The sequence below is a fragment of the Octopus bimaculoides genome, chromosome Z (genome assembly GCF_046866305.1).
Source record: "Octopus bimaculoides isolate indiv1 chromosome Z, ASM4686630v1, whole genome shotgun sequence".
NCBI lineage: Eukaryota > Metazoa > Mollusca > Cephalopoda > Octopoda > Octopodidae > Octopus > Octopus bimaculoides.
This window is the reverse complement of record NC_142944.1, coordinates 19555947-19568223: the sequence shown is the minus strand read 5'-3', so window position 1 is coordinate 19568223 and position 12277 is coordinate 19555947. Positions and strand designations below refer to the sequence as shown.

Below are 12277 nucleotides of genomic sequence, written 5' to 3'. Positions count from 1 at the left end.
CTAGATAGGTGTGAGATCAGGTAGAGGCATGAGAGAGTGCGTCAGCAGCAGGGTTGCCTTTTCCTGCTGTGTTAGATGTCCGTGGTATACTCAGAAATGGCTGATAGCTGTTGATGCTCACATGCATACCAAGGCTCTGAGAGCTTGCTCATAGCAAAGGTGAGTGGTTTGTAGTCTGTGAACTCAGTAAATGTGTGGCCTTCAAGAAAATAGTGAATGGCAGACACATAGATGGACAACCAGCAGTTCTCTTTCAAAAGCATTGTATTTCTGTTCAGGAGGTCGTAGTTGTTGACAGAAGAAGGCAAGTGGTTGCCACTGACCATTGATGCATTGTTCCAAAATGCTCCCAATGGCTGTGTCAGACACATCGACTGTGAGTGCAGTCCAAGCTGACATATGAGAACGGGACAGCATGATTGCTTTAGCCAGGGCTTGTTTTGTGGATTTGAAGGCTAAGGTCATTGCACCATCCCACTCCACCTATCGTTTTGGACCATCTTTTGACAGGGCCTTGTATAGAGGTCTCATCACTGTTGATGAGACCCCTATACAAAAGTTTCAATAATTTTATGTCAAAATGTAGTTTACCACTAGCTTATCATAGTGCAAAACAGTGAATTAAGATTGAGTTAAAACTGAATGAAAGGTAAAGTATCAAACTGGCTACGAGTGAGTAAAAGTTGACCTTACAAATATTATTCACACACAGCCAAGTATGAATGATATATATATGTATATATAAATATATATGTATTAGATATATGTGTATATATATATATATATATATATATATATATATATATATATATATGTATATACAGGTAAATTGTCATCATTTTATATTTTCAATTTCATGCATGCACATTGTTTATTTTTGATTTTGTCGACTACACAGTATAGTAGGGTGAGTTGGGCACCATTTGTGAGAAAAACAGCACCATGATGCAATTCTCTCTGCCATAAATTTGGAAACGACATGCTGCACTGCTTGGCATTTGCACTGGAAGCTCCAACACGAACAGATGATGAAGACACAGAACAACCATTACCTTGCCATGTACCCAAAACATGTATTAAGAGTGATAAAAATCAAACATCCAGTCAACATCATGGTGCTTGGAGTGATCACTAGTGATGGCGATGTTATGCCTCCATTCATCTTCCCACACAGCCTCAGACTCAACACGGAGGCCTACATCAAGTGTATTGAGGAGGTAGTGCTGCCTGCCCAGGGTCAAGGAAGTGGTTGCTGAAAGACCCTGTGTCTGGCAACAGGACTCTGCACTGTGCCACACAAGCAGGAGAACCCAGTCATGGCTGTCAGACAATTTCTACAACTACATCACCCCTAACATCAAGTCACCTGACTATCTAGACTGTAACACACTTCATTATCATGTGTGGGGCACAGTTGAGCAAAAGACCAACAAAACTCTTTGTAACACCAAAGATGCACTGAAGGCAAGGATTATGGCAGCATTCACCAACATAAAAAAGGAGACCATCCAAAAGAGTTGCAGGAGATTCTGAAGTTGTGTGGAGGCTTGGGTTAAAACCAGTGGCGATTTTATTGAATAAATTTACTCTTTAATATTTCAAGATATTTTTATGTAATTTTGATAAACATATCTATTGAAATGAGATGTCAGTGTTATTTTCATTTTTGCGTAATTTAAACAATATATTTACCAAACCCTGTATATATAATCAATATATAGATGAAGCAATTGCTGGCGATCTGTTGCTACACAGTTTTGCCAGAATTCTATCAGATTGGGCAGAAGATGTTGATGCACCATTTTGCATTATGTTCAAAATAGCTTCTGGAATGTGGTGCATTACTGAAGTCTGTTGTTGTCAATATATATGTATGAACAGATGTCACCTTTAAAATAGAAGGTGATAATAAATAAAATAGTTTATAACTCCAAGGCAGCTGGTGTACACCTGTCTTCTTTGCAATAAATTGCACACCTGATCTTAAAAAGTTACATGACTAGATAAAGGCTATATGAATGATTAAATAAATTTATATGCTTTGCGGCGATCTGTTGCTACACAGTTTTGCCAGAATTCTATCAGATTGGGCAGAAGATGTTGATGCACCATTTTGCATTATGTTCAAAATAGCTTCTGGAATGTGGTGCATTACTGAAGTCTGTTGTTGTCAATATATATGTATGAACAGATGTCACCTTTAAAATAGAAGGTGATAATAAATAAAATAGTTTATAACTCCAAGGCAGCTGGTGTACACCTGTCTTCTTTGCAATAAATTGCACACCTGATCTTAAAAAGTTACATGACTAGATAAAGGCTATATGAATGATTAAATAAATTTATATGCTTTGCGGCGATCTGTTGCTACACAGTTTTGCCAGAATTCTATCAGATTGGGCAGAAGATGTTGATGCACCATTTTGCATTATGTTCAAAATAGCTTCTGGAATGTGGTGCATTACTGAAGTCTGTTGTTGTCAATATATATGTATGAACAGATGTCACCTTTAAAATAGAAGGTGATAATAAATAAAATAGTTTATAACTCCAAGGCAGCTGGTGTACACCTGTCTTCTTTGCAATAAATTGCACACCTGATCTTAAAAAGTTACATGACTAGATAAAGGCTATATGAATGATTAAATAAATTTATATGCTTTGCGGCGATCTGTTGCTACACAGTTTTGCCAGAATTCTATCAGATTGGGCAGAAGATGTTGATGCACCATTTTGCATTATGTTCAAAATAGCTTCTGGAATGTGGTGCATTACTGAAGTCTGTTGTTGTCATTTTAAACCGGTTGCTGTCTTTCCCCAGCAAACTCTCTTCTTTGGAGGCATAATCTATGTATATATTAAACAGAACAACAAAAGTTATAATAGATGGCAGTGTCGGTACTTTTCACATATCTGTAATTTTTCAGATTAACACCCGCACGATTACCCAACCCTAATCCTAACACTAACCCTAACACTAACCCTAAACCCTAACCCTAACCCTGACCCTAAAAACCGTAACCGTAACATTAATCCTAAACCCTAACCCTGACCCCCTAGTGAAAATCTTGGTAAATTTACAAAACATTGACGAACATGAGTTATATTTTACTGAATGATTGTGTACTTGCACGTGTATGCTTTTGAGAGAGCGAGAGAGGAAGAGGTAGAGAGGGGGAGAGAAAGGAATAGGGGTAGTTAAAAGTTTTCTTATGACTGCTTCTCTTCACTGCCTATTACTTCATTAGAAATCTAAGGATGCACGTAAGCACATAATAGAGAAAAATGAAACAAATATGGACGACTTGCTCCAAAACACCACCGAGTGGGGAACACTTCTCAAAAATAACCTGCAGTTGTACGGTTCTTCGAGCTGGTGTCGTTATAGAGACAACTTGATTCAACCACACTCAAATGGGAGAGCTTGCTTAGACGTCTTGCTTGGTCGCTGTTAGGCTTGGTAAGAGACAGTCTAATAGCGGGAACGCTTCGATGTTGAAACCCACGCATGCGTGGTTAAGGATTCAGCAATGGCGCCTATGCTTTTTGGCGCCAATATAACGTCACTACAATGGCTCCCCCTTGAGTGTGAAACACGAAATTAAAAAATTTTGGAGGGACGTCTGAGGCGAGATGGCCATCGAAACCACGCAGAAAATGCGGCACAAATATATATATATCAAACACTCGGTTTTATCTTCACTGTATGAGTGGGACATCCCCTCACGGAAAATAGCAAGAGCCAACCGACTAAGATACCTAGTACCAGGCAACAGGTAAAACTGGCATCGATGCTCAACCACAGCTCCGCAACTGACCACGACTTCCTGAGTACTGACACTCCAAATCAACACACTCGGTTTTGTCGACTCTGTTAGAGTGGATGTTTTCCACTCACGATCAACAGACCAAATTTTCCTTGTGTAAACTTTCATAGAATATTCCGTACCAGGTAAACGGTCACAACTAGCATCTGATACTCATCTATAGCTCTGCTCACCGACCACGACCTCCCGCGTATGGACATTCCAAATTTCCTTGTGTAACTTTTTACGAACCGGATACATAGTTTTTTTTTTTTTTTTTTGAATGGAAGAAAAAATGTTCAATAAAAAAAAAAACTGAAATTGTCCAGTAAAAACACAATAAATCAAACGTAAATAGTTTTTTTCAATTTCTTGGGCCAATGCACCGTCCTGCCAAACCTAGTGACATAAGGTTCGCTAGGGTTCCTTTGCAACGACGAAGGTGGTGTAATTGTTGGTGTGTGTGATTGTGATGGTGCTGATGTTGGTGTATGCATTGGTAAAGGCGCTGACAATGTGTGTGGTGATAGTGGTGTGTGCGGCATTTGAAACACGGGCATGTCGTCCACGGGAGTTGAAGGTTTGTCAAGGTACGCTTTTTTCAGACGGTCGACAGACACAATTTCTGTACGACCATTAGCGTCGACCTTGAAATACTTTGGAGTGCGAGAAAGCACACGATAGGGTCTTTGTAGGGAGAAACAAGGGGTCCTTTGACAGAATCATCCCTAATAAACACATGAGACCAAGACTCAATGTCTGCTGGCACTCTAAAGGGAGGTGACTGTTGTCTGGGGCCCATAGATGGAAGATTGGAGAAATACTCTCGCAACCGAGTAACATAGAACTCTGGGTGTGGTGGTTGTGATGAGTCTGGTACCACCATCGCACCTGGCAACGTCAACGTGGTGCCGTAAAGAAGCTCCGCCGAGGAGTAACCCAGGTCAGCTTTTACCGCAGTCCGGCATCCAAGGAGGACAACCGGAAGAATTTCAACCCAAAACTGCGGGTTGGGCGAGGCGCGCAAAGCGGCCTTAAGTTGCCTATGAAACCGCTCAACCATCCCATTAGAAGCGGGATGGTAGCTGGTGGTGCGTATACGATGCACCCCCAGGATTCGTGATAGGTCACGAAAAAGTGCGGCCTCAAATTGCCGGCCACGATCTGTGGTCAAACTGACCGGTACTCCGAACCTCGACACCCACCCAGAAACGAAAGCCTGGGCAACAGTCTCAGAAGTAATATCTGCTATAGGAATGGCTTCTGGCCAACGTGAGAAACGGTCAACACAAGTTAACAGGTATGAGAACCCTCGACACACTGGTAACGGTCCAACCAAATCAAGATGGACGTGACGGAATCGGGCTTCAGGAGAAGGAAATTGTCCAAGAGGGGCACGAACGTGCCTATGGACCTTCGCACTCTGGCACTTCATGCAGGAGCGTGCCCAAGTGGTGATTGATCGACGCATATTGGGCCAGAAAAACCGAGCAGTGATAAGCTTTACTGTTGCTGAGATGCCCGGATGTGACAAAGAATAAAGGGCATCAAACACAGACCGTTGATGGTTCGTAGGTACTAAAGGCCTAGGAGAACCTGTGGATGTGTCACATAATATAGAGCCCTCGGATGAAGGGAGCGGAAGATAAGCAAATTTACAGTTGCTGAATTTTGACGAAGTCAAATCTAAACTTGACAAAGAAGGTTACTCCTGCGAAATTTCCAGCAAATCAATTTCCGCGGGAGTGGAAGTAGAATGCACAGGAAGTCGAGAAAGAGCATCAGCTGGAATGTTCTCTTTCCCTGGCACATGACGAATGTCACCTGTAAATTGTGAGATAAAATCCAGGTGACGAAAAGCACGAGGAGAGAGCTTGTCCGTTTTAGAGGACAGAGCAAAAGTGAGTGGCTTGTGATCAGTATAAATCACAAACTCTCGTCCCTCGAGTTGGTGTTGAAAATGCCGAATCGACAGATAGATCGCCAATAGCTCACGATCAAAAGTACTATACCTGCGTTCGGCAGGCTGTAATTTACAAGAAAAGAAAGCCAAAGGTTTTGTTTGATTGTCTACAGTGTGCTGCAAAACAGCACCGACCGCAGAATCGGAAGCATCCACAGATAAAGAAAGCGGAGCATCAGGAGCAGGATGTGCAAGAACAGGAACGGAGGATAACTCCTGTTTCACAGACTCAAAAGCAGATAACGCCTCATCAGTAAGAGTGAGTCCAGCATCCTTCTTAGAATGGCCTTGCAGTAGCCTCGTTAAAGGAAGTAGTTTGTATGCACACCGGTCAATGAATCTCCTGTAAAAATTGACCATGCCTAAAAAATGGCGCAACTGTCGCAGAGAGGTTGGAGGTGCGATGCGTTGAATTGCATCGACTTTAGCAGGAAAAGGTTTGATCCCATTAGAATCAACCAAATGTCCCAGAAAATTCAGGGATGACTGCCCGAAAAGACACTTGTCGGGATTAATCTTTACATTATAAGCGCGAAGACGCTGAAAAAGTTGCGACAAATGGTGGAGATGATTCTCTTCCGTATCACTAGCGATGAGTATATCATCGACATAAGCGAATACAAAATCAAGTCCACGAACGACCTCATCCATAAACCTCTGAAAAGTGCTAGTAGCATTACGCAAACCAAAACTCATAAATAGAAATTCAAAACAACCGAACGGTGTAGTGATGGCTGTTTTAGGGATATCCTCTGGATTTACTGGTATCTGATGATAGGCCCGTACCAGATCAATCTTAGAGAAAATGATGCATCCATGCAGGTTCGCCGAGAAATCCTGCAAATTCCTGATGGAATAGCGATCAGCTATCGTCACTGCATTTAGTCTCCGATAGTCCCCCACCGGGCGAAAATCCGAATCCCCTTTACGGGCCAAATGTAGAGGAGATGTCCATGGGCTGGTGGAGGGGCGAATGAGGCCGAGTTGAAGCATGTGCTCAAACTCGGCCTTGGCCGTCTTAAGACAATCAGGCATTAGGCGACGTGGTCGAGAAAAAACCGGAGGACCAGTCGTGATATAATGGAGGGTGGAATGTGCAGGTTTAACCGGCTTGAAAGTAATATCCACCAACTCCGGAAAAAACGCTAAAAGAGAATGGAAAGCGTCCCCAGCAGTGGCAATAAAAAATGCTGGGCTAAGAGGAGAATTGGTAGAGCTCCTTGCCGGCGTGGAAAGGGATGTCGAGTCATCGACAAGCCTTCGACGTCGGACATCTACCAATAATTGAAAATGATTCAAAAAATCCGCACCCAAAATGGGATGTGGAATGTCAGCTATGACAAAAACCCATTGAAAGTCTCTGCGAAGACCAATGTCTAAACGTAGAGAAAGCTGACCAAAAGTAGGAATCGGAGATGAATCAACAGCGTGCAAAACAATTTCAGAACGGCGAGGTTTGTCGACTGTTAGACGAAGCGGCCAAATACTACAACAGGAACCAGTGTCAACCATGAAGAATTTCTTCGACACTTGGTCCTGGACGAATATTGCACGATTAAAAACAGGTTGGGTGGAGGAAAGTGACGTGCGCACTTTCTCCTTTACTCGTTTCCCGACGCCTTGAACGAACAAGGCTGAATATACTTTGTCGCCTTGTTCGAAAAGTTTGCATGGTACCAACACAGACCTTGCTTCTTCCAGGTAGCTCCCCGATCTCGAGAAAATTTTCGAGACCGGGAAACGCTACGAGATTGGGAACCACCACGAGATCTCGAGAAACAGAGGTTATTTACGGTGCGAGTGAGCTCCTGAATGCTACGTAGCAAATCCTCATTGGTCACTGAAGAGGACTGCCTTGCAGGATCTGCGGAAACAGAGCAATTTGAAACAAGTCGAGAAGGGTTCACTGAAAATTCCATGACCCTATCGGCCATGGTGGCCACTTGATCTAGTGAGTTCGAGTCCGAAACCGTTGCCAATATTGTCTGGACTTGCGACGGTAACCGTGTAAAGAATATCTTTCTAAGAAGTGGCCCGTCTGTTGATTCACCGCTGAGACCGCGTAGATGAGTTAAAAACTCCGTTGGAGTTCTATCGCCTAGTTGTTCATCCGCCATCAGCTCATGAAACTTGCTGGTGGCAGATCTGGCAGTCCTTCGCAATATCTCAGTCTTGACCTCATCGTAGGTCGCGTCATCTTTCGGAGTCGTGATAAAATCCTTCGACACTTTTAGAAGCGACGAAGGCAAATTGCATAGCATTAAAGATAGCCTCCGAGTGGGCGAGACATCATGTGCCCGAAAAAAATTCTCTAACTGACCAAAAAATACGTCAGTCTCTCCGGCGAATGAAGGCAGGCTTGGCAACGCACACATATTGGTAAATGATTCCGTCAAAGGTGAAATAGGAAGAAACAATAACGAAAAACGTATAAAATATGCAAAAGGCCCAAAAAAAATTTCACCGCAAATGGAAAAGGAAACACACTATTTTTTTTTCTGTACCTTTCTGTTTTCCTCTGTAATGTATGTGCACAATAAGAACCAAAATGGAAAAGGAAAGAAGAAAAAGAAATATTCGCTAAAAAAAAAACAATGTGGTTGCCTTCTGTATTTTTTTTGTATTGTTTTCCTTTTTTTTTTTTTTTTTGTAGTGTGTTTAGTTGTGTGCTTGTACTGTCTGCGGGAAAAAAAACTTTTTTTCTTTTTTTTTGAAAACCCACCTTGACGTGCTGAAAGAAAATGGAAAATAACAGTCAGTAAGAAAGAAAAAACGTCTGTGTCAGCTTGGTACAATGTGAGTTTGTATAGTCGGAAATGCTAATAGAGTCAATATCTCACTGTGAAATTGTTCAAAAAGTCGTTATGATGATGGCGTCGGCGGCCGGAAACTCGTGTTGCTTATACCACTGATGATGCTGATCAGTCCAGATCGTCGTGGCTGCAGTTGTTCCTTAGTCGGGGTCACCACTTTAGGAGAGTGGGTTATATATCTTTAGATATACACCTAACTTTCCTACATTAAATTGGAAGAGAACTGAACGCAGAAACTCCAAACTGATCAACAACAACAAATATTTATTGTACGGTGGAAAATAAAACAGCTTCTAATTGTTCGGTTTTAGAGTAGCCTGAAATGTAGATGTACGGTTCTTCGAGCTGGTATGGTTATAGAGACAACTTGGTTCAACCACACTCAAATGGGAGAGCTTGCTTAGACGTCTTGCTTGGTCGCTGTCAGGCTTGGTAAGAGACAGTCTAATAGCGGAACGCTTCGATGTTGAAACCCACGCATGCGTGGTTAAGGATTCAGCAATGGCGTCGGCCTTTTGGCGCCAATATGACGTCACTACAGTAGCTACCTCACTTGCTATGCTGTACCGAGCAAGGTGGATGGATTGGCTTTTACAGAATTGATTTGCAACACATAGATCGTCACATGTGGTTTGTCAGATGTGACTCAACAAATAACAGCAGAGATGAAATATTACTGTTCAGAAAGTAAATAAACAAAGATCCCTGTGCTGCAGCATGTATCATGTTGTTAATTTATTATATTTTGTACATTTGAAACAAATCTAATGCATAGAAATAAATAAATATTAGGCACAGTCATTGGCTGTGTGGTAAGAATATTGCTTCCCAAATACACGGTTCCAGGTTCAGTCCCACTGCGTGGCACCTTGGGCAAGTGTATTATACTATAGCCTCAGGCTGACTAAAGGCTTCTCAGTGGATTTGGTAGACGGAAACTGAAAGAAGCCTGTTGTATCTGTGTGTGTGTGTGTGTGTGTGTGTGTGTGTGTGTGTGTGTGTGCCTGTTCCCCACCACCACTTGACAATCGGTGTTGGTGTGTTTTTGTCCCTGTAACTTAGTATTTCAGCTAAAGAGACCAACGGAATAAGTATTAGGCTTAAAAAAAAGATCTGGGGTTGATTAGTTTGACTGAAACCCTTCAAGGTGGTGCCCCAGCATGGCCAAAGTCAAATGACTGAAACAAGTAAAAGATTATAGAATAAATTAAATATGGTCAATGATGTAACAATTGTAATGTAATCCAGAGTAGGCAATATAAGAAATAAGACATTATATATTTGCTTAATCACCAGAGTGACCCAGTGGATGCTTTCTGGGGCACATTACCCAGATGTTCATAGATTAAAATATGCTTTGAGAAGAAATGGATCACAACTGAGATGTCTACAAATATTCTGACCATATACATGTATGTAAACCAACAGGGGAAGTTACAAGATGTATTATGTAATAGGGATCTATATAGAGGTCAAAGGGTCATCAAAAGACCAGAATATGTCAAGACCCAAGATACATAATGAGCAGAGATAACAGCAACAGGTACTTATCATTTTGTATATAAGATTTGTAAACATATCTAATCAATTACATAAAATATAGAAATGATGCTTTTACTTTACCTATTGAAACAGCTGTAGGGAAGAAAATTATGAAACATCTGCCAAATGTCTGCTCTTTTACTGTTCTAAATACATATACATATAACATACATTACATACACATATGTAGATATGCACACATTATGGCATAGTCCAAGAAAAACGGATTTGCAATTTCTTACTGATCAACCTGCACAAATGATTTGTTTTATAGCAATCAAATGTATGTGTTGTACATTAGCACATTCCCTCCATGAAACTGGCATTGTCTGAACAGGTAAACAGGTACCAAATGACAGGTGACAAAGTGATTGCAGAGCAATGTGAGATGAAGGTTTTAACTCAAGATCACCCTGTCCAAGAATTGAAACAATGATCTCATGATTATGACTGCAACACCCTAACCACTAGGCCATGTGCCCTTGATACAAGCAGATATATATATACATACTCATATATATATATACTAGCAGAGGCACCCGGCATTGCTCGGGAATGAAATTGTTGCTTATATACTTGAAGAAAAAAAAGCAAAATATGCTGTATAGAAATTTGAGGACATTCTGTAGATGGACTCTCAGATGAATGATGGCTGGGCGCCTCTCATGAATGGGGAAAATTGAAGATGTGCCAAAAAGCCTCATTGGTACTTGGAAACTTTTACGAAAATTAAAATGGGGATCGTTGCCAGTGCCCCTGGACTGGCTCTTGTGCGGGTGGCACATAAAATACACCATTTCGAGCGTGACTGTTGCCAGTACCGCCTGACTGGCCTTCGTGCGGGTGACACGTAAAAGCACCCACTACACTCTCTGAGTGGTTGGCGTTAGGAAGGACATCCAGCTGTAGAAACTCTGCCAAATTAGATTGGAGCCTGGTGTTGCCACCCGGTTTCACCAGTCCTCAGTCAAATCGTCCAACCCATGCTAGCATGGAAAGCGGACGTTAAACGATGATGATGATGATGATGATTAAATGAAAAAAATGATTTACGTGAATATCCTCAGAAGAGTAATTGAAATAAATGGCGATTGTGGAGCCCCCCCCCACGCACGCACGCATACACACGTGTGTCTTTGTGAATATGTTTGTATACATTTATGTATGTGTGTGTTTGTAAGAGACAGAGTGTGAGTGAGAGAGAGAGGTCTGTTGTCATGTATACGTACATGCATAAATATACATACATCTTTGGATGTATGCATATGACAACACAGCCCTTGACTCACTCACACTCTGTCTCTTACAAACATGCACGCGCGCGCATACACACGTGTGTCTTTGTGAATATGTTTGTATACATTTATGTATGTGTGTGTTTGTAAGAGACAGAGTGTGAGTGAGAGAGAGAGGTCTGTTGTCATGTATACGTACATGCATAAATATACATACATCTTTGGATGTATGCATATGACAACACAGCCCTTGATTCACTCACACTCTGTCTCTTACAAACACGCACGCGCGCGCATACACACGTGTCTTTGTAAATATGTTTGTATACATTTATGTATGTGTGTGTTTGTAAGAGACAGAGTGTGAGTGAGTCAAGGTGTGTGTGTGTGCGTGTGTATATGTGTGAGACAGAGTGAGAGAGCGGTGTGTATGTAGTATTTACTCTCTCTCTCTCTCTCTCTCTCTCTCTCTCATACACACGAACACACACACTCACACACAAAATAGAAAGTGAAGCTTTTTGCGGTTGTTACGTCAATACCGGAAGTTGACATTGAGGAACCTTTTTAAAGAAGTGAATCTTAAATTTAAAGCAATATTATTTATTTTTAATTAAAAAAATCAAATGAAGAGCCTAAGATTTATCCGAGGTCAAATTATTCATGCATTACAAGTATGGAAGCATTTGGTGAAGTCGATTTCACGTGAAAAGCGATTACACACACATCTCTGTTTTATATATAGTATAGATATAGATATAGATATAGATATAGATATAGATATAGATATAGATAGATATAGATATAGATAGATATATATATATCTGCATCTATATACATATACATATATTCATATACAGATATATACACAAACCCTGCAGCACTCTTTCTCTTACTATTTCTTCCTGTTGTACCTGC

General features: G+C 41.3%; 1 protein-coding gene across 1 annotated transcript; it reads right to left on the bottom strand.

Annotated features, from left to right (window-relative positions):
• Positions 1 to 7370: 7370 nt before the first annotated feature.
• LOC149132155 (uncharacterized) lies at positions 7371 to 8030 on the bottom strand. Its single transcript, XM_089365378.1, has one exon. It carries the CDS (start codon positions 8028 to 8030, stop codon positions 7371 to 7373), a length of 660 nt encoding a protein of 219 aa, XP_089221504.1.
• Between the last annotated feature and the right edge of the window lie 4247 nt (positions 8031 to 12277).

Coding starts and splice junctions, on each gene's coding strand:
- LOC149132155 (XM_089365378.1), bottom strand. CDS start 8,030: ATGCTATGCAATTTGCCTTCGTCGCTTCTAAAAGTGTCGAAGGATTTT.